Source organism: Spermophilus citellus (assembly GCF_964194105.1).
Source record: "Spermophilus citellus genome assembly, chromosome: X".
NCBI classification, from domain to species: domain Eukaryota; kingdom Metazoa; phylum Chordata; class Mammalia; order Rodentia; family Sciuridae; genus Spermophilus; species Spermophilus citellus.
In genome coordinates, this window is record NC_138190.1 from 10404407 (window position 1) to 10428598 (window position 24192).

General features: G+C 37.4%; 2 protein-coding genes across 3 annotated transcripts in view; both read right to left on the reverse strand.

The window, feature by feature from the left end:
• Positions 1-11635, reverse strand: part of VEGFD (vascular endothelial growth factor D) — a 33663-nt gene extending 22028 nt beyond the window's left edge. Inside the window, exon 1 of the mRNA XM_081276563.1 lies at positions 10795-11635. Within this exon, the coding sequence (XP_081132689.1) occupies positions 10795-10884 (90 nt within the window). The 5' untranslated portion in view covers positions 10885-11635. The remainder of the gene's footprint in view (positions 1-10794) is intronic.
• Positions 11636-11751: 116 nt separating this feature from the next.
• PIR (pirin) overlaps positions 11752-24192 on the reverse strand; it is a 105180-nt gene continuing 92739 nt past the window's right edge. For both annotated transcript variants that reach the window (XM_081276567.1, XM_081276566.1), the window contains exons 9-10: positions 17156-17222; positions 11752-12062 (exon numbers count right to left, since the gene is read on the reverse strand). In XM_081276567.1, coding sequence (XP_081132693.1) covers positions 11947-12062; positions 17156-17222 — 183 coding nt within the window. In that variant the 3' untranslated portion in view covers positions 11752-11946. The remainder of the gene's footprint in view (positions 12063-17155; positions 17223-24192) is intronic.

A 24192-nucleotide genomic window follows, 5' to 3' on the forward strand; every position in this document is an offset into this window, starting at 1 on the left:
TTCCCAGCCTATATGACTTTTTCAAGGTTAAAGACCAATGATATTGTTTTCCCAACTAAACAACATAATGAGGCTGGCTGCCCATGTGAAACCATCCTAAACGACAGACTAAACTGGCCCTCGAATTTCCCCAAATCCCAAAGAGCTAATTTCTTAAATAAAATTTAAAATAATATATACTGCTTTGATTAAATGTTAATTAAGTAATACATGCTTTAATTAAATAATATATACTGTTGGAATTAAACTAAAAATATATGAATTATAATTCCCTTAAAAGGCAGTCCTAATGGAACCACCCAGCTATCCCACTCCTCAGTTTATACCTGAAGGGCTTAAAAACAGCATACTGATGCAGCCACATCAATGTTTATAGCTGCTCAATTCACAATAGCTAAAATGGAACCAACCTAGATGCCCTTCAGTAGATGAATGGATAAAGAAACTGTGATATATATATATATATATATATACATACACATACACACACACACACACACACACACACACACAATGGAATATTAACCCAGTCTAAAGGAAGAATGACATTATGACATTTGCCAGTAAATGGATGGAACTGTAAACTGTCATGCTAAGTGAAATAAGCCAATCCCCCAAAAACCAAAGGCCAAATGTTCTTTATGATATGCAGATGCTAACACACAATAAGGAGAGGGAGGGAAAAATTGAAGTTCATTATATTAGACAAAGGGGAATAAAGGCAAGCAAGGGGGATGGAAATAGGAAAGACAGTAGAATAAATCAGACAAAACTTTCCTATGTTGATATGTGAATACACTTCAGTGAATCTCCACAACATGTACAACCACAAGAATGGGAAGTTAGGGTTGGAGTTGTGGCTCAGTAGTAGCGTGCTTGCCGGCATGTGTGAGGCAGTGGGTTCAATTCTCAGCACCACATATAAATAGATAAAGGTCTATTGATATGGAAATATACATATAAATAAAATACCAAGTGGAAGGAGCTGGGCTTGGGGTTATGCAGCTAGGTGCCCATCCCAGCTCTGAGCTGTCAGGCCATCTGAAAAAACTGGTAAGAGAGGACCGTGGCTTCTTTCCTCAAGGAGCTGCAAAAAGCTTTTCCTGGGACATTCAGGTTCACTTGATTAAGAACCTCCGGTTCCAGACATGGAAAAGGAGATCAGCTTTGCTTAATTTGTCATTGGAACTCTTGAGCAATGGGTATTAGACTGTTTCCAAGCCTTTAAAAACTGCAGATGCTATTTTCTTTGTGAAATTGTGTTGGCAATGTCTTCTGGAAGTTTGATGATAAGGGGGTTTGGTGAGTAGAATTTGTATATTTGGAATATCCAGGAGCTTTGGCGTGAGTTATGGAGAAAACACATTGCACACGACTTTCCCTAAATTTGCTTAAGAATTTAGAAGAGCTGCCTGGGGCGCAGTTGTCTTGTTACTGTGATCAGCAATTTCCCTTTGCAGCGGGTTTGGGGAAGTGGATCATATTGCAATACAAATAGTTCCGAGTTCCTTCCACCTCTTAGCAACTTCTTGGGTTTCACCAGAAGAGCATTTTGCATTTCATCTCTATCTTGATGGCTACGGTTTAGCCAAAACCACCACATTTTTCCTGGTTTCGGGTCCAAGTTGCACTGTCCCGCTGTGCCCCAAGCTGTCCTCCACAGATGTTCTCCCTCTTCCACCTGTCAAGGAACCTGTCCAGGTCTTGCCTGACCTGCAAGTGTAAGTTGACTTTGCCTCTCATAGCTCTCAAAGAAACTCATATCCACCCCCAAGGAAGCTTTACATAATATTATATAATCCACTCTTATGTCTGGATAGGTTATTTGAGAGGAGAGAGCATAGATTCGAATTGTTGAAAACTAGCTTTGAATGGTATAACAGTCTGGAAAATGTGTTGGCAGTTTCTTATAAAAATAAGCATATGCTCAACATATCACTAGCAGCCCTACTCCTGGGAATTTACCTTTGATAAATGAAGCCTATGTTTACATACACACAAAAAGAAATATACACAAATGTTTATAGTTGCTTTATCTGTAGTAGCCAAAACAAAACAAAAACAAAAAACCTGGAAACAACTCATGTATGAATGGTTAAGCAACTCATGGACTACTACTCAGCAATAAAAAAGAATAAACTATTGCTTATAGTTGTTGTTACACAAATCTGTACATGTGTTAAGATTCATAGAACTTCACACCAAGAAAGAAGTAAGTTTTTCAATATATGAAGCAAAAAAAAAAGCACTCACTTTTAAACTTTGTGTTTTATTATTAGGGTCTGGCTTTACCTAGAATAGGTGGTGCTTGATGGTATGGGGCATACCAACTGGGGGTAGGGAGGAAAATGTGCACTTGCTAATAACTATTGCCATGGCTATGGCTGCTGTGGCTGATCACATGCAACCTGCCAAGGGCTTGGTCCTGCATCTTTGAAATCCAGAAACCTGGTCATCTGGGGGTGGATAGGGGTTTATTTCAGAGGCTTCATGCTACTGATGGCTCCTTTATTTATGCAGTTTAATATTTAAAAGCATATGTGAGAATACAGATTGTTTACTTATACTAAGTAAAGGAACTACAAATATAGGAACTGTGTGTGTGTGTGTTTGTGTTTGTGTGAATTTGTGCTTGTGCATACTTCTCTGGATATTTTAGGGGAATGCTAGGGGACTAAGATGCCTGGGACCTCCATGTCCTCCAATTTGATGAAGATCATTGGTAGTTTTCTCTCCATCCAAATCATTTACCATTTGAGGACATGTCAATATCCCTTTTATATATTTTAAATCTGTGCTCTACTCAAATGACTCTGTTCCATTTGACATAGCTCTGTTTAAGAAATGAGGGAGTAGATGAGTGTGGAATAGGCTTGAGTGGCAAGATAGCTCTAGATCTTTTAAAAGTATGCTCTGAATAACCCCAAGAGTATAGATGCTGGGATATGTTATAGTCCCTGTATCACTGATCTCAATGATCAAGGGCCCAATGTCTAAGAAAAAAACTGAAAGCTTTCATGGTGATTAGGATATTATTAAAAACAATTTCATCCCCTCCTTCTACCCTCTGTGGAAGGAATATATTTTCTAGCTCTATTGATGTTGGGTTATGTCACCTACTTTGACCAATGGGACATTCATTATAAGACATGATACAAGCTCAAAGCTTACATATGATCTCATAGTTCTCCTTGACATTTGTCATCATCACAGGGACATGCTCCTGCTAGCCCAGTGACTGAAAGAAAACAAGAGCCATGTGGGGCAGACCCACACATTACCTGTGGCTTGAGCCTTGATCCTCTGACTCCCAGCTGACCCAAAGAGAAACAGAATAAATTATTGATGTTTTAAGCCACTGAAATTCGGACTGATTTGTTACACGGCACAATTATGGCAATAGTTAACTGCTACAGCTCTATTTTAGACAAGATGTAGCATAATCCATTGGATGGGAGGAGGATCTTCATGCAAAACTCAATTGTCCTTTCTAAGGCAGCCCATCTAGGCATGGTCAGTCAACCGAGAATGTCCCCTTTCACATTTATTCCTAAAGACCCAGTGTTCAACATCAACATCCACTGATCACCTTCTTTTCATTATCGGCATCCTTTGCACAATGATGCCCAATGATCCCCAATCTTACTGTGACAATATAGTTCTGAACTAAATACACCTTTGCAAAGGCTACTTTTTTTTTCATTCCACTCTGTTCTCTCTGTGTGTGTGTGTAGAATCTTAAATTTAGGGTACTCATTCAATCAAAATTACACCTTTTTTTAACTCTATCCACAAAGGAACAGTAAGTAACAGCAAAATATTTCTCATAGGGACATTTGCTGTGCCATTTCCTCTCTCCACAAACAATTTTAGGCAAATCCAGATTTCAGGAAAGGAATACTTAGTATTTAGTAATACTCAGTAAATGACCAAAAAAAATTTGCTATAAAATGTATATTATTACTTAAAGTTTCAGGCATTAAAATTATCCTCCCCACAGGCCAAGATGGTTATTAGTAAGACATGCAAACATGTAAGACATCTTTATTTTATAAAAATACCATTTTCACTCATGTGCCTGGCACATGGGAGACATTCCACACGTTTGCTGAACTGAATGTACAGCTTTTCTTTTCCCAGGGAGGAGCCTGCTGAGCAACAGAAATAAACCTGCCTTCTTTCAGCAAACTTTCCCATCTCCAGTGAAGTTGTTCCAAGCATGGAAACCAGATTTTTTAAGCAAAGCCAAGGGTCTTTCATACAAGGAGGTATGATGGAAATCAGTGAATTTTGACTTTCTACTGTCTCCTCCTGCCCTTCCCAAGCTGTCTCAATACAATTCATTCTTCGTCATTTCTATAAGCTTGGGGATGCTTTCAACACTCTAGAGATAAAGATAAATTCCTGGAAGCATTTAAAAAGACTCAAGTTCTGTGTGATCATCATTAATATGTTCACCAAATATTTTTACCTTTCTACCTTCAGAGTACAAAGTGGGACTGCATTTCCTGGTCCCTTGTGGCTAGGTGGGCCAGTCGATCTAAAGGCAGTGACCAGGAATGATGTATATCATTTCTAGGTCAGAGAATTTAACTGTGCTCTTTCCCTCTGTCATGGTGGTTTATAATATTCCAGATGTGGATACTCAGCTAGCTGCTTCCCAATATGGAGTTGACACTAAATGAATCAGAATAGTGATATGGTATGAGCAACAAATTAACCATTGTTATTTATAAGCCACCAAAATTTTGAGGGATTTTGTTATCATAGCATATCCTGGCCTAGCCTGATTGATAAAGTATCTGACCAGAGTATTTTGCCATAATTTACTATGTTGTCACTATCCACCTAACATTTACATAGGGCTACAGAGGTAGCCCTTTTAAGGTTCTCAGGGATGAAGGAAAGCATCAAGGTATTTAAATTTTGTCCAGACCTGCTATGTGGCCAGAGCTGCTTTGCCCATCTCTCTTTCTGTAACCACCAGGCTGGATTAATGGGCTAAGGTGATTTCCTTCTGTAACTTTGGCTACTAGAAACAAACACCTTATAGGATAGCTTGTGGCTGGAAGGACCTGGAAGACTCTTTGATACAGTCACCCAAACTCTAACCTATCTCCATGGGAAAATAGCAGAGAGTAAATATACTGCCTTAGGAGGAAAAATGCTTTAGAATTTAAAATCAATTCACGAAATCAGACAAATTATGATGAGAGTAGATGTTAGAGACTATTTAATATAGTAGTTCACATCCCGGATATCTCAAAATCCCACAAGCCTAGTTTCAGTCATGTACAGTTGCATACCATGAAGAAAATAGAACAGTGCAAATATATAGAGAACTGCTGGCAATCTATGATCCATGAGTTGACTTCAACCTGAAGCCTGTTTTTGTATAGCCTATTAGCTTAGAATGGTTTTTTTTTTTTCATTTTTAAATGCTTGAAACAAATTAAAAGAATATTTCATGATGCATGGAAATTACATAAAATTCAAATTTAAGTGTCCATAAAGTTTTATTGAAACAGTCACACCCTGCATGATCTTCCCACAATATTCCCTCAATATCTGCACTTCTTGCCTCTGCTCACCTTTCTCCAACCACACTGTTCCCCTGACTAACACCCAATCTCCCATCAAGTCAATTCCCTGCTCCTACCATGGTTACTGCACTGATAGTGACCTCTTCTTCCTTCCTATGAAAATGAAACTGAATCAGAGAATTCTCCCTGCTCCCCAGCATTCTGTGTCCCCACCTCTTACTTGATTCTGTTGATGGCAATTATCATCCCTGACATGTTAGAGATTTGCATATTGTCCCCTTCCATCAAGACAAAGAAAAGTGGACTCACCTCCATAAAAGCAACTTAAGAACAAATGTTTCATCTTACCTGTCTTATCTGATCTCAGTCTTTTCCCCAATTTCATATCATTCCCACCTTCTGCTCATCTCATGTAGTAAGAAAAAGTCAGACTTAGAAATATGCTCAGAAACAATTTTACTGTCATTTCTACCCCTATTTCTCTAGCACCTTTATCCAATTATGGTAATAAATGTGTCTAGGGGCTCCAGTCCTGTTTACCTTGAGTTCTTCAGGAAATCATATCCTCATTCCAGAAAATTTCTTTGTAAGGGGTTTATAGTAAAAATTTATCTACAGGTCTCAATCAGGATATAAAAGTTATAAATGTATCATTCAAGATGTATGATACAAGGAGTTCTATTGTATCCTGGGTAGGGTACCAATAATATGCTACAGTGATATAAAAGCTTCAACCACCAGTTAGTTATGAGTGACTAATTAGGTTAAAACACATCTGTGCACAGAACATTTGGACAGAAGATTTAACTACAAGATCATAAGTGAAGAAATTAATGAAAAATATTTCAGATGTCTTGTGCCAAGGACTATGTCTGAAAGAAAAGTCAAGAAGAGCACAATGGGGCTGTTTTTCCAGCAAAAGTCAGTGGGCATGCCTATATATGACTTCATAAGTGTAAGCAGGGTGGGGAATAGGAATAGATCTGCTTCCTGGAATTAAATAAGGAAGGTGCACCTCTGTCCTTTTTATTCAATTCACTTGACACAATTTCAGAAGGCAAGTGTCATGAAGGTAAGAAGTCTGTGAACCCCATGGCGTCTCATAAAAGTTCGAGGTCTCCCATATTCCTGTGGGTCTTAGACTTATTCCAGAGTTACAAAGAATTTTAATGCCTCCATCATCCAGCAATATTCTTCTTCCAGTAGATTAAAAAAAAAAAAAGTAGTAGACCCAACAGCTTGAGAGGCTGAGGCAGGAGGATCACAAGTTCAAAGCCAGTCTCAGCAATTTAGCAAGGCCCTAAGCAACTTAGCGAGATCCTGTCTCCGGATAAAATATAAAAAGGGCTGGGGATGTGGCTCAGTGGTTAAGGACACCTGGGTTCCATCCCCAGTATCCCCCCACCAAAAAAAATAAAGTAGAATGGAGAAAAGATAAACAAATTTGTCAGAAAGGGGTTCTGAAAGCCTACCATGACTTTGTTGTTACAATGATTCATCTTCATTGATGATATCAAAAAGATTTACAGGTAGCTTCCCCTAGTGTCTTAAGGAAAATCCCACATTCCTGGCAATGAGAATTGTTCATTAGATCAGCTAGAAATAGTGCTAGTCAGAACACCAATGTGAATGGCAGGACAGTGAGATTGCTGGTACTTTTTACTATATGTCCAGAGCATCTACAATATTGTACTTTGAGCTGTCACATTATAGATGTGAGTCTATGCAGATGCAGCTCCCTGGAATTGTGAAGTGCACATGCAGAGCAACTGTATATGATTGTTCCAACTGTCTTTTAAAAACCTTGGGAAAATAGAAACAGAAATAAATCCCACATTTAGGCTGTAATATGATTATGTTAGACAACCAACAAGAGGCTTTTCTTATTTTTAGAAGAAAATGTGTTTTTCTTGGACTAAGAAATGTAATAGCTAAATTATACATGCAATGGATTCAAGTTGAGATTTTCAAACAGATTTGCCTCAGTTCACATGTTCCATGCATTACTGAACCCAAACAGCTATCCTTCAGAGTACAAGTGGCAAGACTAATGAAATTAGTATGCCTTACTTTCAAGTGGCATTATACACAAGTGTCCAGGGTACTAGTAGCTGTTTGCATGGTTGCTATAAAAAAGTTGCTCACATACTAACAGAATTGTAGGGCAGGGCCGGGCATGATATGGTACATGACTGTAATCCTGGTGGCCAGGAGGCTGAGACAGGAGGATCACAAGTTCAAAGCCAATCCCAGAAATGGTGAGGTGCTTAGCAACTCAGTGAGACCCTGTCTCTAAATAAAATACAAAATAGGGCTGGGGATGTGGCTCAGTGGGTGAGTGTCCCTGAGTTCAATCCCTGGTATCAAAAAAAAAAAAAAAGATACAAAAAATAGGGCTGGGGATGTGCCTCAGTAGTTGAGTGTTCCTGAGTTCAATCCCCAGCACCCTTCCGCAAAAAAAAAAAAAAAAAAAAAAAAAAAACTGTAGGGCAGGCGCCTGGCATGGTGGCACATGCCTGTAATCCCAGTGGCTTAGGAGGCTGAGGCAGGAGCATCGTGAGTTCAAAGCCAGACTCAGTAACTTAGTGAGGCCCTAAGCAACTCAGTGATATTCTGTCTCTAAATAAAATATTACAAAGGGCTGGGAATATGGCTCAGTGGTTGAGTGCCCCTGGGTTTAATCCCCACCAGGTTTAAAAAAAAAAAAAAAAAAGAACTGTAGGGCAGGCAATGCCAGTCTAAGCTGAAACAATATCCAAAGCTAGAAAGTTGGGACCAGGCTAAGGAATGGGGGACAACCTAGGGATAAATTTGAAGATAAAGGGAGGATGGAAAGAAGAATGTGCTATGAAAGTTTCTTATAATAAATGAAACATTTTTATCTCTAAAGGCAAAAAATAATATTTGAATGCCAGTTTCATAAACCATTACCATCCTGAATATGCTTCCATATTAAATTTTAATTTAAACCAGGAAAACATTAATGGTTTTTTAAAAATATTTTTTAGTTGTAGATGAATACAATACTTTTATTTATTTTATGTGGTACTCAGGATTGAATGCAGTGTCTCAAACATGTGAGGCAAGCTCTCTACCACTGAGCCATAACCTCAGCCCAGAAGAACATTAATGTTAAGAAACAGTTTTTAGATTCTTTCTTAAGAAAAAGTTGGAGAGAGGAAGAAAACTGTAAACCAATATGATATACAACATTATCCCCTATTACTTGGGCACATCTATTTCAAAACTTCTGTTTAATTATAGGTAACTCTTTCCTTCATATCAAAAACAATTTTATTTATGTAGGGGTTGGGTAGATATAAGCTCAGTATATATAGCTTCAGTTTTTAAAGGAAATTCTGATACGTAAGAGAAAAAATGCTGCATGGTAAGCAAGTGTGCTGAATTTGCCATGTGTAAGAACATGTTTTCTGTCACATGCAAGCTTAGCAATTTTCATCTACTGCCCCATTATACACATTTATATGTTAACAGTAAATTCAAAATATTTAAAACTTCATTGTTCCCAGGACATGTAGAAGATTCTAGTGTTTATGTTCTTTAAAAGAACTGAATGACCTAAAGAATACTACTTATTTCTAACAATTCAGTCTTCTTTCTTGTACCACCAAATTAACTGATGCGTTAAAAGTAAACTGGAAACATTTGAAAATATAGCGAGCCCACCATATCTACAGGATTCCTGCATTTTGTGGACTTACAAACAAGCTGGATAGTCTGAAAAGTCTTACTTCCTTCAAATAAGTCAGACTTTTTGTCTCTGTTACCTATGCACAAAATTGGATTCCCAGCCAGGCGCAGTGGCACATGCCTGTAATCCCAGTGACTCCGGAAGTAAGGCCCAAGCAATTTAGCAAGACCCTGTCACTAAATTTAAAAAAAGGCGGGGGGGGGGGGGGGCCGGTGCTGGGGATGTATGGCTCAGTGGATAAGCACCTCTGGGTTCAATTCCTGGTACCAATAAAACCAATCCAACTTAAAATAACAACAACAAAATACACCGGATTCCCTTTCACCTACAATCTGGTGCTGAGATCCAACAAGGCTGATGGCAGTAAAATAGAGCTCGGGACTGGGATTTCTCCCTTGTGCATTTCAAATCTGAAAAGTTACAAAGCTGCTAGACAAGTTGACTCCCACTCTGGTGTTGCTTGACCTTTTGCTTTATTATCAACCCCCAGGGTACCCTATTTACTGATGTCAACCAGGAGCCTTTTTAGACATTTTCCCATTGAAATTTTAATACAGATGTACTATAAATCTGTTTATGTACTATACGTATATTTGTGCTTTATATTCAAAATTTTCACACACCCTTCTATGAACCATTTTTCGCCTGTTGGGGGCAATATCATCCCTGTTGAAAATGCAGGTTGTGAAATAAAAGCTATATAAACTCAAGCCCACATTTAATTGTCATCATCAACAATGGTTTAACACTCTTCAGTCAAAACAATTATATCTGAATCATTTTCAGAATACAAATCTTTAAAAATATATAATCTATGAAATACAAAAAATTGAGTAAAACATTGTCCCAGCAGTCAGTAACACCCTGATTATTTTGTTTTTATTTTTTGCAATTTGTTGGACTCTACTTGATACTTTCTCATGGAACCCAAGACGTGATTACTATTGAATTCTGTACACATTTCAAAAAGGGAAAAACAAAAACAACCTTTGAGAAAACATTTTTTTTCTGGATGGTGGCAATTGATAATTTGTAAAAGAAGACAGAAAACGCCCATGGAGAGTCTCATAACTTTCAATTTACAGAAGAAATAGACTAACTTTTGCTACTCACAAAATAAATGGCCCACAAATCTATGTGTGTCATAAGAACAAATTGGTGCTTGAAAGACAATCACTGTGCCATTTGCATATACAATTGGGAGAAACTTCTCCATCTGAAAAGATTTCAGACTACTCAAGTTCAATTACAACTCAAAAGAAAAAAAAGCCAGCCCAAAACAAACAAACAAAAAAAAAACAAACAAGAACTTCAGCATTTTTCAAATACTCATGGCAAGAAGCTTATTAAGCCCAAGAAACAGAATGATTACTAATAAACACAGGATATATCCTGTCCACTATAAAGAGTGCTCTGCATTTTTATATTGTTTCAAAACTAATGAGGGCAAAGAAAGTCTTCTATATAAATCAGTAAAAATCTTCATCACATTATAAATCTGTATAAATCTTCATACCATTAAAAATTGAGCTCACCTACCTTCACTGGTCCATGTTCATTACCGAAGCCCTGCACCAGTTGCACATAAGACATTATGAAAATATTCACCACTGCCCACTCTCTGTACATTTTGAATATTTTAATATCCACTGATTACTACGCAGTTGACATCAGGCAGCTAAAGAAAAAATGGTTTCAAAAGGCATTCTCCAGAAGGAAAGTTCAAACCCCCAGAACCTCACGTGGAAAAGCGATCAGTTGTGATCAAAATCCAATGAAATGACTTCAATTAGGCAAGGTCCTTTTTTTTTTTTCACAATCCTAGTGGGGGGGGGGATTTACAAAAAAGTTTTAAAATGTTCTCATGCTCCAAAAATAATCAGGAGGTGGTCATATCTCCAACCTGAAGTTAGAAAGCATTCTACATTCATTTCATGTCCAGCAAATTAAAAAAAAAAAATTAAAAATCTCTCCACCCTAAGCCCTAGGTTCTAGTTGCTTTGTAGGGAGGTGGAGCAGCCTCCAAGGCTTGCAGCTACAGAAAGCTGGAACCCAACTCTGGATTAAAACTTTTTTTCACAACCTTCATGGAAGCTTGCAGAAGCATGTGTCTTAAATCTGACACAGATTTTGGCAGAAAATGCAGGGAAGTCTTGGCTGTAATCCTGTCCTGTTCCTACCAATAGCAGGGCAGTTTTAAAAACTGACTCCAATGCTCAGGGCTGCTGTTATTTTAAAGCAGATAACCTGTAACATGACACCTCAGCACATAGTCTTGATGGTTGTATTGCAGTAGGATTGCTTAGGAAGGGACCTCAGATGTTTGTGCCTGCTGACAGTAACACAGAAACCAATAAAACAGGCTTCAAAAACCCCACATGTGTACAAAAATAACAAAACACTGATACATACCCGCAAAAAGGCAAAACATACACAAAAGGAATTTTGTAACAGAAGCTTAATAACTTAGGTCAAAATGAAGAACACTGATTTTTAAAGATGTAGCAATTAGGTTTATTTGCATGTGCCTGGAAATATCCTACATACATTGCCACAAAAACCATGTTATCACTTTAATGTGGAATTCTTTAGAAGCACTGGCTAAGTCAGTTTTGGAAACTGAATGCCTTAAATGGCTGGACACCAGAAATGGCAAAATTCTAGGAAGCATCGAGACCTATTCTGTGCTCTTCACTGGTTTCCTATCTTTGATTTCCAGGTTTTAGCCCTTTCGAACCCGTTTTTTGCATTTCTGAAATCAAGAATGGCCTCAGAAATTTCTTCATTTGTGTTCATCACAAATGGACCTAGGACAGAAAGAGACATTCAGAAAGTTATGGGTGGCAATATTTTTATCTATGTATTTGTATAGTTTCTAATTTGAGATAAAATCTAAGTGTTTCTGAACAGCAAAAGTCTATTTTCCCAGAGGACTGTGTTACAGGTTTCCTACCTAGGATTGTATATGATCTCAGATGACTATAAAGATCAAACTTTAAATGAACAATTGCAATTGCATCTCACCCAGTCACTGAAGGTACCTCACCAGTAAGGACAATTTCTTTATTCAAAACATTCTTAGATTTGGTTCTCTATATATGCTTTACAACCCATACTTTGTAGTTTTTACTTTTATAGCATTAAGTGACATCAAGAATGGCACCAATCTGATATGACAAACTGGCAAATCTGATCATAGTTTAGGTGTCTAAGCAGTATATTAGGCTATGTATGAATATGAAGGTTTTAAAAGCATTTTTTGAAAATTAGCAGCATCTCATTGACAATAAAAAGGAGATTACAAAATTTCCAAGTCAAGAAAGCATCATTTTTTGGATTCCCTAAGGGTCAGCAGATTATTTTTCTCTGACGTGCCAGAGAGCATATTATTTTAGATCCTGTGGGTCCACAGATGTCCATCTCAACTACCCAACTCTCACTGAAACATAAAAAGGCAGCCACAGACAATATGAAAGTGACTACCTATGACTGTGTTCTAACAAAACTTCATTTACAAAAACACACTGTGGACAAATTTGGGTCATGGATGATAGTTTGGTAATCTCTTTCTTGAATTCCTGGATCTGAACTCAGGTTTTGCTAAAAGTATACAAGATCTCCCCTAATTTATCAGAAGGAAAAGTGTTTGTCTTGTCCCTTTTCTTCTTCACACATTGTAGGAGTAATGGGGCACTGGAGTATCTCAAGGCCCACTCTCATTTGGTAAAGGCAGTGTCTTGAAAGCAATTAACAGACTTGCCCTTCCTATATGTTTCTTCTACTAGCCTGCAGAGGCTCCTTGCCGCAGTCTGGCTGGGCACAAATCATGAGCCACTGAAGCAGGAACAAACTTTATTTCTGAACTCCACCAGCACACTCCACATATGCTCCCCGGGGAACTCTCCTGAACGCCACGCCACTCCTCCAGGAACCAGCAACCGGCAATATCCCTCCTCCGGCACTTCCCCAACGAATGGGAACTCTCCGGGAATCCCCGCGAGAGCTCAGGTGGAACTCAACGGGAACTCCGCCAGAACTCAAAAGTCATCATCTTAATGGCTCGCTAGCGTCACCTCTCAACCACTACTTCTGGCAAAAATGCCATGCGTCATCCCGACTCGACTCGGCTGTGGCCCTCAACAGCTCCTGGCATTCCTTTTCTGGAATTCTCTCCACTAAGGGTCTTTCTCTGGGAGACCCTGACTTATATATAACTTCATTACTTCAAAGGAAATAACACATTCAAATTTCTTAACCATTGTTAGCATATCAACAGGGATTTGGTGATCACTGTAATTTAAAACTTGAAAATGAAGACACAGGATAATATACCTGACTGATGTTGATTATCTTTGGGGAGATTGTGGGAAATAGAATCCAATAGGAAGAGAAAATTCAGTAAGAGCCATCTACATTCATTCATTTGTTCTATCTATTCAGTATTTATTGAATACCCATTAAATGACAGACATTTTGCTAGAAGCTAGAGACACAGAGGTGAAAGATGAATGACCTCAAATTTATCACAGACATAAAAACAAAGTAAAAAATCAAATTACAAAACAGTGTGATACATGGAATAATAAAAGTATGTAAAATCTACAGAATCCATACAGAAAGAGGAGGAGGAGGGAGCCAAGAAAGGATTCAGAGAGAGTAAAGTTCAGTTAAACAGAGAAGAATGGCACTGCCAGAACTATCATAATACTGGGGGAGTTCAGGATAGAGTCATAGTGCTGCAAGGAGGGACTGAAGGGCAAAAATGAATGGGGATCTGAGATGCAGGAAGAGGCCAGACACTTTTGGGCTTTGGAGGCCATCTACAGGAAGAAGTTTGGACATAATTATGTAGGTGATCAGAAAGGGTAAATAGGAAATAACATGATCTGATGTGTAGCTTCTAAAGGCAATTTTGGCATCGGGGTAGAGAAGCTGTCTGGCCTGGGAAGCTGAGTCAGTCAATGGTGGAGCTAAGGGTAACTGACATATAGGACGCAGGAGGCTGTTGGTAGACAAGGAGTTTGGCTCTGTGTATTTTGACACAGAGGTATTAGAGACAGTAAAATGGTTTCCCAACAGAGAGGTCTTTGGCACATTGTCAGGACTATGGATCTGGGGCTCATGACAGAAATTCCATCTGGAAGTGAAGGTTTGAACTGCATCAGGCAGAAAAGAATGAGAAAGACCTTATATGCTGAATAAATAATAAATCCAAAAGAGGCCAGGTGCAGTGTCGCAAGCCTGTAATCCCCAGCAGCTCGGGAGGCTGAAGCAGGAGGATCAGTAGTTCAAAGCCAGCCTCAGCAATGGCGAGGTGCTAAGCAACTCAGTGAGACCCTGTCTGTGAATAAAGTACAAAATAGGGCTGGGGATGGGGCTCAGTGGTTGAGTGCCCCTGAGTTCAATTCCCAGTACCAAAATAAATAAGTCCAAAAGAGGACCTTGGAGAAGCCAACTTTTTAAAGGACACAGAAGACAGGGACATAGAAACTGGAAAATGAGTTCAGGCCAAGGACCGATTTCCTGCACATCATAATTTTCCTATAGTTTGTTCTTGTGGAGCACCACTATCACGTACAAGCTATTTTTCTATAGTATGCTTCTGGGATTCAATTTTGACACTTTGTGGGGTATTCTGCCATGTCTCTCAATTTATAATGCTCACTCAAATCAAACACCTGGAAATCTTACTAAAATTCCTATTTTGATTCAGGAGATCTGGGGTGAAGACTAGGATTCTGTATTTCTGATTATCTCCCAACTGATGCTAATCCTGCTATCCCTGGACCACACTTGGAGAAATGAGCTCTGATACACAGGGAAACACTAGAAGCTTAGAGCCCTGCAAAGCCATGTTTGGGAAGCTTCTCTCCTCAGAGACTCGAGAAGAAAACATCTTGGTGACAAGAGGAGCAGGGTATTTATTAACTAATTCATGAAAACAGTAATCACATAATCGAGAGACAGTTGTGGCTGCCTTTAAACATTCTTAGGTAAAAGGAAAACTTAAATTCTGAGCTTTAGAAGCTAAATAAACAAAATAGGCAAACAAAATGCTTTGTTTCTTAGTAACTGATATTTTAAGAGACATACTATTTTGTTAGGTTGATCTGAGTTTGTATTTGTAGGCATACCTAGTGTCCCTGTGTTTCAAGCCATTGGAAGAGGATTCACATATATAAGTGTACAGTGGTTTTGAGCAGTCCCCTTTAGTCTGTTACCTAAGTCTTTTCTGTACCAGGGACTGAACCCAGCGGTGCTTAAACACTGAGCCATATCCCCAGTCCCCTACCCCCTCTTTTTTTTTTTTTTTTTTTTTTTGAGACAAGGTCTTGCTAAATTGCTGAAGCTGGTCTCAAACTTGGGATCCTCCTGCCTCAGCCTCCTGAGCCTCTGGGATTACAGGTGTGTGCCACCATGCACAGTTCTGTCACCTAATTTGGTTGGACCCCTGTTTTTCATTACAATTGCAGAGGAAATTGCCTAACTTAAAAGATTTCAATCCCACACACCTTTTTCCTACCTAAATTCTAGTCTCTACAAATAGAGATTATGGCCCTACTCAGTTTGTATGCAGCCTTCTTCTAGAACAATTTCAATGCTGTTAGGTCAAGATACTACTAACTTTTGGAGTGGAAAAGTTAATATGCAAAATGGATGTCATGAACTATAGGGGTTATTATTTAATATGCCTGCTGAATTTATTAATAGAGCCAAAAAAGAATATTTGTAGGACAATCCATGTTCTTTAAACTTATGATCAGCTGGGGTTTATCTGCAATCACTGTGTATATCTGGGAATTCATGTAAGGCAAGGTAACACAATGATGTATTTTAATGCATGTTGAATTTAATAATTAGTAAAGCAAACATTTGTTTTGTAGGTATGCATCTAAATATTAAGTTGGGTTCTAGGTGCCTTTAGATGTTTCTCATTTAATCAAACACCAATGATATGAGAAAATCAAGATTCAAAGAATTGAAGTGACTGGGTACTTAATGTCAAGATTTTCTGCCTCCAAGTAATAGTACTACTTCTACAATGTCATAGTTACCTTATTCATTTTTGTAAGTAAAGAAGAATGACTTGACTATTATAGAAACTTTCAAAGAAATATTATTCCTAAGAGGTCCATATTTTCACTAAAAATACAATGAACTATAAGGAAAGTATCTGCTATGGTTTGAATGTGGTTTGTCCCCTCAACTCGTGTTGAAAGAAATTTTTTATTGCCATTGTGGCAGTATTGGGAAGTGGTGCCTTTAAGAGTTGATGAAGTCATTAAGTGAGAGAGTTCTCATTCTTCTGCAGCTGGACTCCCCTTGTGGTTTTGCCTCTTCGGCATGCACATATTTACGTTTCTGCTTTCTTCCATGAGTTGAAACAGTATGAGGACCATACTGCTGCCATGCTCTTGAACTTGGCAACCTCTAGAACTGTGAGCCAAAATAAAACTCTTTTCTTCATAAATTATCTCACCTCATATATTCTCTTATAGCAACAGAAAATAAACTAAGACAGTATTAAAACCACTATTTTTTTTGGTAAAGATAAAAATGATATTCAAGTCCCCAATATACTGCAGAACCTTTTTTTCAAGTTGAAATCCCCTATGATACAATACAAAAGCACTATTTGATTCTTCCCATAGCTCTAAGATTAATGTGCAACATCTAAGTACTTACATTTTTTTTTCCAAAAAAAGCAGAAGTTAATGTAGGAATAAACACCAGATATATATTTTCCTCTGATGGTGAAGAAATGAAATAAAATCTTTAGGTTCATTGATGGAGAGTGAGGACGAACATCTAGCCAGTCTTCTCAGTAAATCTATACATGTGCACTACTCTCAAAGAAAAAGAAAATAGACCAGGAAAATCAGCATCATTTTGGGCTTACCATGTTGAACAACTGGTTCTCTTAATGGCTCCCCAGCAATTAAGACAAAATGGCTTCTCTCAGGATCCTAAAGTTAACAAGGAAAACATATAAACATGCTTGGTTTTGAATGTCAAATTAGGAACAATTTATAGTTGACATGCTAACTAAATGAATGATGTTCATACTTCTGAGTACAAATTCCAAAAATATTTTCTGGGTAATACTCATTATGGAAACATTTATTCTTTAAGATATTTAGTAGTAACTAGAACTAAAAAATAAATTCAGGACACCAAAATATTAACATTCTCAAGTTTAAAATCTTTAACTGGAAACATCTTCATGGCAAACTATGTGAGTGACTTGGCTTGTTATAGAGTTCACTAACTAACAATATAATTTTTAAAAGAAAAGATTACTTACATAAGTCCAAATAAAATTAGATTTTATTTACTTTTGACATTTATTACTATTAATGTAAAATATGCCCTAGATATGTTGCACCAAATGGAACCTTATAAAAACAGAGTATCCAAGGAACATCTGCTCAGGCAAGTTTCTTTCCAAAAGGGTCCTATTTTTTTTTTTTTTTTTTTTTTAGTTTTTGATTAGAATTGAGGATTTGCTGGGTACGGTGACACAGGCCTGTAATCCCAGCAGCTTGGGAGGCTGAGGTAGGAGGATTTCGAGTTCAAAGTCAACCTCAGCAACATCGAGGTACTAAGAACTCCATGGTACCCTGTCTCTAAATAAAAAACAACAAGGTACATGTATGAAGACTTAAATTGGGTGTCAACATACTGTATATACAAACAGAGTTACAAAAATTGTGATATATATGTATTAAGAATTGTAATGCAGGTTTTTGACTCCTATATAAGTGGAATCAAACCATATTTTTGATTTTTTTTTCAGTACTGATTTAAAAAGTCCTTTTCTGAAAGGACTACTGGGCAGTACCAGGAGGCAGTGGGTGTAGCTGGAGGAGGTGGGTTTCTGGGGCTGCCCTTGAGGAGGGTCCCTTGTCCCCCAGTCCCTCTTTCTGTTTCTCTGCTTCCCAGCCACCATGAGGGAACAGCTTTCCTCCCTGTGCCCTTCCGCCACGATGCTCTGCTTCACCTCAGGCCAGAGCTATGGAACCCGCCGAGACCCAGGACTGAACCTCTGAAACCATGAGCCAAAATAAACTTTTCCTCCTCTAAAAAAAAAAAAAAAAAAAAAAAAAAAAGAATTGTAATGCAAAAAAACAAAGCATAAATAATGTATAAAAGCATAAATTGTCATGAACATACTTTATATTCAGAGATAAGAAAAATTGTGCCCTATGTTTATAATAAGAATTGTAATGCTTTCCACTGCTGTCAGGTAGTTAAAAAATAAAAACTAAAACAAAATAGGGCTGGGGATGTGGCTCAGTGGTTGAGTGCCCCTGAGTTCAATACCCAATACCAAAAAAAAAAAAAAAAAAAGAGAATTGAGGATTTGATTTTTCCCCCTGAAAGTGGAAAAATATTAATTATAATATCAAGGGCTAGTATAGATGCAGAGAAAGACACACTTTGATATATCTTTTGGGATATTTTGAAATTGGTGCAGTAGTCCTTCCAGAGAACAATTTGAAAATATGATTCAAAACCTCCAATATTGCTGATGTCCTCTAATCTAATAATGCCAGTATCCCCATTGTAGAACTATTGATTACAGAAAAAATTAGAAACAGTTCTCCAGTAATGAGGGATTGGTTAAATGATTATACTTTTTTAAGATGAAATATTATATGGCCATTAAAATATTTCTTTCAACAAATACTTAAGACTGTAAATGTTCGTAATGTATTGTAAGTTTTTAAAAATACCACAAAATGGTGTATGAATAGTATTTTTCACTTTTAGGAAAATAAAAATACCATATATTGAAAGAGTAAGGAACAGACATACCAAAATTTCAGCATTGGTTCTTTCTGAATAATGAAAATTAAGGTGAATTTCATTCTGTTTTTCTCTTTTTAAAAAATTGCTCTAATAATGTGCTGAGTGCTAATTTTAAAAGTTAAAAAGAGGGGCTAAAGGTAGAGTTTGGTGGTAGAGCCCAGTACCCCATAGAAGTACCCCAAAGCAACACAGAATGTATAAGAAAAAATTATGTTTTTTTAAAAGTTTGTGTTTAAGGAGTTATTTTATAATGCAATGCATTCAGACAAAAAAATCATATGACCATGTCATTTTATAAAATGACATTAATTAAATATTTAAGTAATTAACACGTTAACTGTCAGAGTCCTTTCTCTCCAAAATCATACTTATATCCTATATGAACTCTTCAACAAATTTACTTATTCCAAATGGTACTTTGATTTGAAATTAAGAAGAACTGTAGTTCTGTTGGAAATGAATTACATATATACTTAGATATATGTGGTGCTGCTTTGTGCCCTCACAAAGTTAGTTAGCATGCTAAGAGAGTGCTAGTAGGTTCCAGCTTGTTCTCATTTTCCTCCACACTCTTACCCGTCCTTCTTCCTGACTGCTAACCCTGCTGACCAAAAGCAACCCCAGAACCATTTTTCAGACTTTTGGCTGCAGAACTACAGAGTCTTTCAGTAGATTCTCCATCAGTTTCCCTTCAGTGGCCTCATTTCAGTAACTGGATATGCTTTAGTATTCTAGATTAATTGGATTAGTGACTTCTCTGATTTCTCAACTTCTGCTTTTACAGTTTGATTTCCATAGTTTGTCCCACCTGTGAATCTTTCTCCAGGGAGCTCTCTTGTGACTGCCATCTTGTGAAGAATCCCAAGCTAGCCAAGCGGGAAGGCCACATAAAGCAGAACTGAGGCACCCCCCAAACAATAGCCCCAGCTGAGCCAACCACTAGCCTGCGAGTCACATGAATGACACTACAGAAAACAGCAGATTCTCAATGATTGTGAAAAAGTATAAATCATTATTGTTTTAAGGCAAAACATTGCAGGGTGGTTTGTTACTAATAGGTAGTTAAACATCATGTATTTTTTTAATCTTCTCTTGGGTTTATCTAATTTAGAAAAAAGCAAAATGATTACGTACTTTTTTTAATATTTAGTTTTTAGTTGTAGTTGGACACAATACCTTCATTTTATTTATTTTTATGTGGTGCTGAGGATTGAACCCAGGGCCTCACACATACTAGGTGAGCACACTACTGCTGAGCCACAACCCAGCCCTGATTATGTCCTTTTAAACAAAACCTTGAAAATTTCTAAAACTTCACCAATTTCCTAATAATTCAGCATTTACCTAAATATCATACCATTATTTTAAACTATATCATATATTTATGTACTTCTATTGACATAAAGTTTTAGAAATCATCATAATGTTTCCAGTCCCAGATTTATTACTGGATGCAACAGACATTAATAATTAACTCTTTACTTTTCCATGTATTTAATCAAAACTGCTATATTTTATAGGACTGAAATTTGTTTCTTCTCCTGGTCTTTCAACTTCAAAAAAATTAAATGGAAAGTAAAGTAGGGGCTGGGGATGTGGCTCAAGCAGTAGTGCGCTCGCCTGGCATGCGTGCGGCCCGGGTTCGATCCTCAGCACCACATACCAACAAAGATGTTGTGTCCGCCGAGAACTGAAAAATAAATATTAAAAAAAAAATTCTCTCTCTCTCCTCTCTCTCTCCCTCTCTCACTCTCTCTTTAAAAAAAAAAAAAAGTAAAGTAGGTGGTTTCTTCAACCCCAGGGCAGGTATCATTTAATAATCCACTTAGTTGATTATTTAATCACTTTTTCACGTTAAAAAATATTTGTTCAGGACTGGGATCATGGCTCAGTGGTGAGTGCTTGCCTCGCACGTGTGAGGCACTGGGTTCGATCCTCAGCATCACATAAAAATAAAATAAAATTAAAGAAAATTTGTTCAATCATTCCCAAGGTGCATATTTATGCATCATTATCTTTTCAATCCATAATTCAACTAGCTTTCAAAATGTGTAAATGCGAACCAGCTGAAAATCAAGGAGTAAACCTAAAACAGCTTCTGCTAATTTAAATGTTTAAAAATAGCTGGCCTAAAGCCCATTAACTAAAATTATTTCTTCAGTTTTAGCATAGATCCTCACTCAATCCCTACTTATTCTTGCTTGATACACAATTCTAACTTTTAGACTTCATGGTTATTAGATTTATAAAAGATGCAAAGCAAGACAGAAAAGCACTACTGTATAACAATACAAAAAAAAACTTGACAGTTTAACATCAATGACAAAAATGAAAAAGAAAAAAAAACCTATGAAAAAGAGTCACATGAGCTTAAAATTTTGTCTAGACCCACTTAATATACAAGCAAGCAAGCCCTGAAGACTTCATAGTTGCACAATATATACTGATAACCCAAGGTTATGAATAAGTTAAATTATGCATCATATAAGTCCACAGGAAAGGGGAAGGTTCCTTTTTCTTTTTTTTTGAAATGCACATGACCTCAAGATTTTATTATCTAAAATGAAGCACAAAACTGGATTGTTTGGCCCTTTCTCTTATCTCCTTCTAGTTCAAAATACTTGCTTTTCTTAATACTACCGATTTCTTAGATCTGTAGTTGGGTTCAATACACTCAAGGCTCAAGACAATCTTTACAATTTTAGCCTTCTTCCAAAAAACTGGCCTAGTCTACCCACCATAGCCAGTGTTTCCTGTCATAATGCTACTTTCCCTGGGCACACAGAGAACATTTACCATGTTTTGGGGAATGCTTCTAGCATGGAAAGAAGCAGGGAAGGAAAGAAGCAGGGAAAGGTTTCTATCTGAAATGATTTCTTTCTTTTTTTTTTTCAATGTGACTACATTAGTTTTAGATCATAAAAACTCAATAATAATTTTAATTTTAATTAATTTTTAATTTAATTGTCACTTATCACTAAAGATTCATTCTTTGATGATTTTGGAGGGATGAAATTTCAGTGCGAAGCAACAGACCTTACTTATAAGTTGATCTGAAAGAGGAAGTCATTTAATAGTGTTTGGGGGTGTTTTTTAGTAGGGGCAAGGAGATAGATATACTTGAGTTCCAGGGTCAGGAAGCAGAGGAGAAAGGATTAGGGGTTAAGAGAAGAAAGGCTGATCTCCTATATGGTGTATGTGCTTCTCATTTCTTAATTCAAAAGAGATTTTTCTTGAGTGGTAAGCATGTCCTAAACTTTGGAATGATAAAGTCTTGAAAATAATAAGTTTGTTCTTTTGATATTGCTCAAAAAATGACTTTCCAATTATTATTTGGGCAGGAGGATACAAAGACATGTGCATTTTGTGTGAAAATGCAAAACTATTAAACTCTAATTGGGTTTATCTAATCACTACAGAAATCCACAGGATGGTCCACATTTCTCTCAATGACTTTTCCACAAATTTAACCTCTGAGTGGTGGCTTCCTCTCCTGTAATCTAAACTAGATCCATTTTGTGTCTTTTCAAAAAATATATATCATTTTTGCTTCCCTTAACTAGTCTTCTTTGGTAAACTCTGGTTATTGTTTTGGATATTCAGTAGAGCACTGATGTGATTTGAAATCCCAGTTACCGTTAAACTGCTCATCTACAGTGACCTTGCAAATGGTGGAAGATGATGAAAATCATGCAAAAGCAAAGAAAATGAAAGACCTGTTTAAGACATGAGTCCTGGCGTGGCTCTAAGTAAACGTCTTTGTGGGGTTTAATGAAAATACAAAGATAACAGAGGCCCACTTACTACACACAGAATAACCACAACTAAAATTCATGATCTTTGGGGGCTGAGATCATGTCTTTTACTTTAGTGTACATTTTCAGAGTTTCTGGCTCAGAGTTAGGCCCTTTGCACCTTACTTTAAAACTTACTTTTTAAAAATTTTTTTATTTGTTTTAATTAGTTACACATGACAGTACATTGACCTTGACGTATCATACATTTGAATCAGATGGAATATAATTTCTCATTTTTCTGAGTGTGCAGGTTGCAGAATCACATTGGTCATGCAGTCACATATATACACACAGTAATAATAATGTCTGTTTCATTCTACTATCCTTCCTATCCCCTCATCTTCTCCCCTTCCCTCCCATCACTTCTCTCTACCTAATCTAAGGTAACACTATTCTTTTTTTTTCCTCACATCTTCATACATGTATTTTGAATAACAATGAGGGTCTCCTGCCACCATTCATGCAATTCCCCTTCTCCCTCCCTTTCCCTCCCACCCATCTTCCCTATCTAATCTTCTTCCCATGCTTATTCCTCCCTACCCCATTTTGAGTCACCCCGCCACCCCTTATATCAGAGAAGACACTCGGCATTTGTTTTTTTGGGATTGGCTAACTTCACTTAGCAAAATCTACTCTAATGCCATCCATTTCCCTGCAAATGCCATGATCTTGTTATTTTTTAGTGCTGAGTAATATTCCATTGTGTATAAATTCCTCATTTTTTTTATCCATTCATCCATTTAAGGGCATCTAGGTTGGCTCCACAGTCTAGCTATTGTGAATTGTGCTGCTATAAACATTGATGTGGCTGTGTCCCTGTAGTATGCTGTTTTTAGGTCCTTTGGGTATAGACCAACAACAGGAATAGCTGGGTCAAATGGTGGTTCCATTCCCAGCTTTCCAAGGAATCTCCATATTGCTTTCCATATTGGCTGCACCAATTTGCAGTCCCACCAGCAATGTATGAGTGTACCTTTTTCCCGCATCCTCACCAGCACTTATTGTTGTTTGACTTCATAATGGCTGCCATTTTAAAACTTGCTTTTAATAGCTGGGTACAGTGGCACATGCCTGTAATCCCAGTAACTCAGGAGGCTGATGCAGGAGGATGGCAAGTTTGAGGCTAGCCTCAGCAATTTAGCAAGGCCATAAGCATCCTAGCAAGAGCCTGTCTCAAAATAAAAATATACAAAGGGCTGGGGATGTGGCTCAGTGGTTAAGGCCCCTGGGTTCAATCCCCAGTACTAAAAGGATAAAAAGAAACTTACTTTTAAAAATTGCTTGTTATTCCATAAGTATTATTGCCAAGATATGTCTTGAGTTCCAC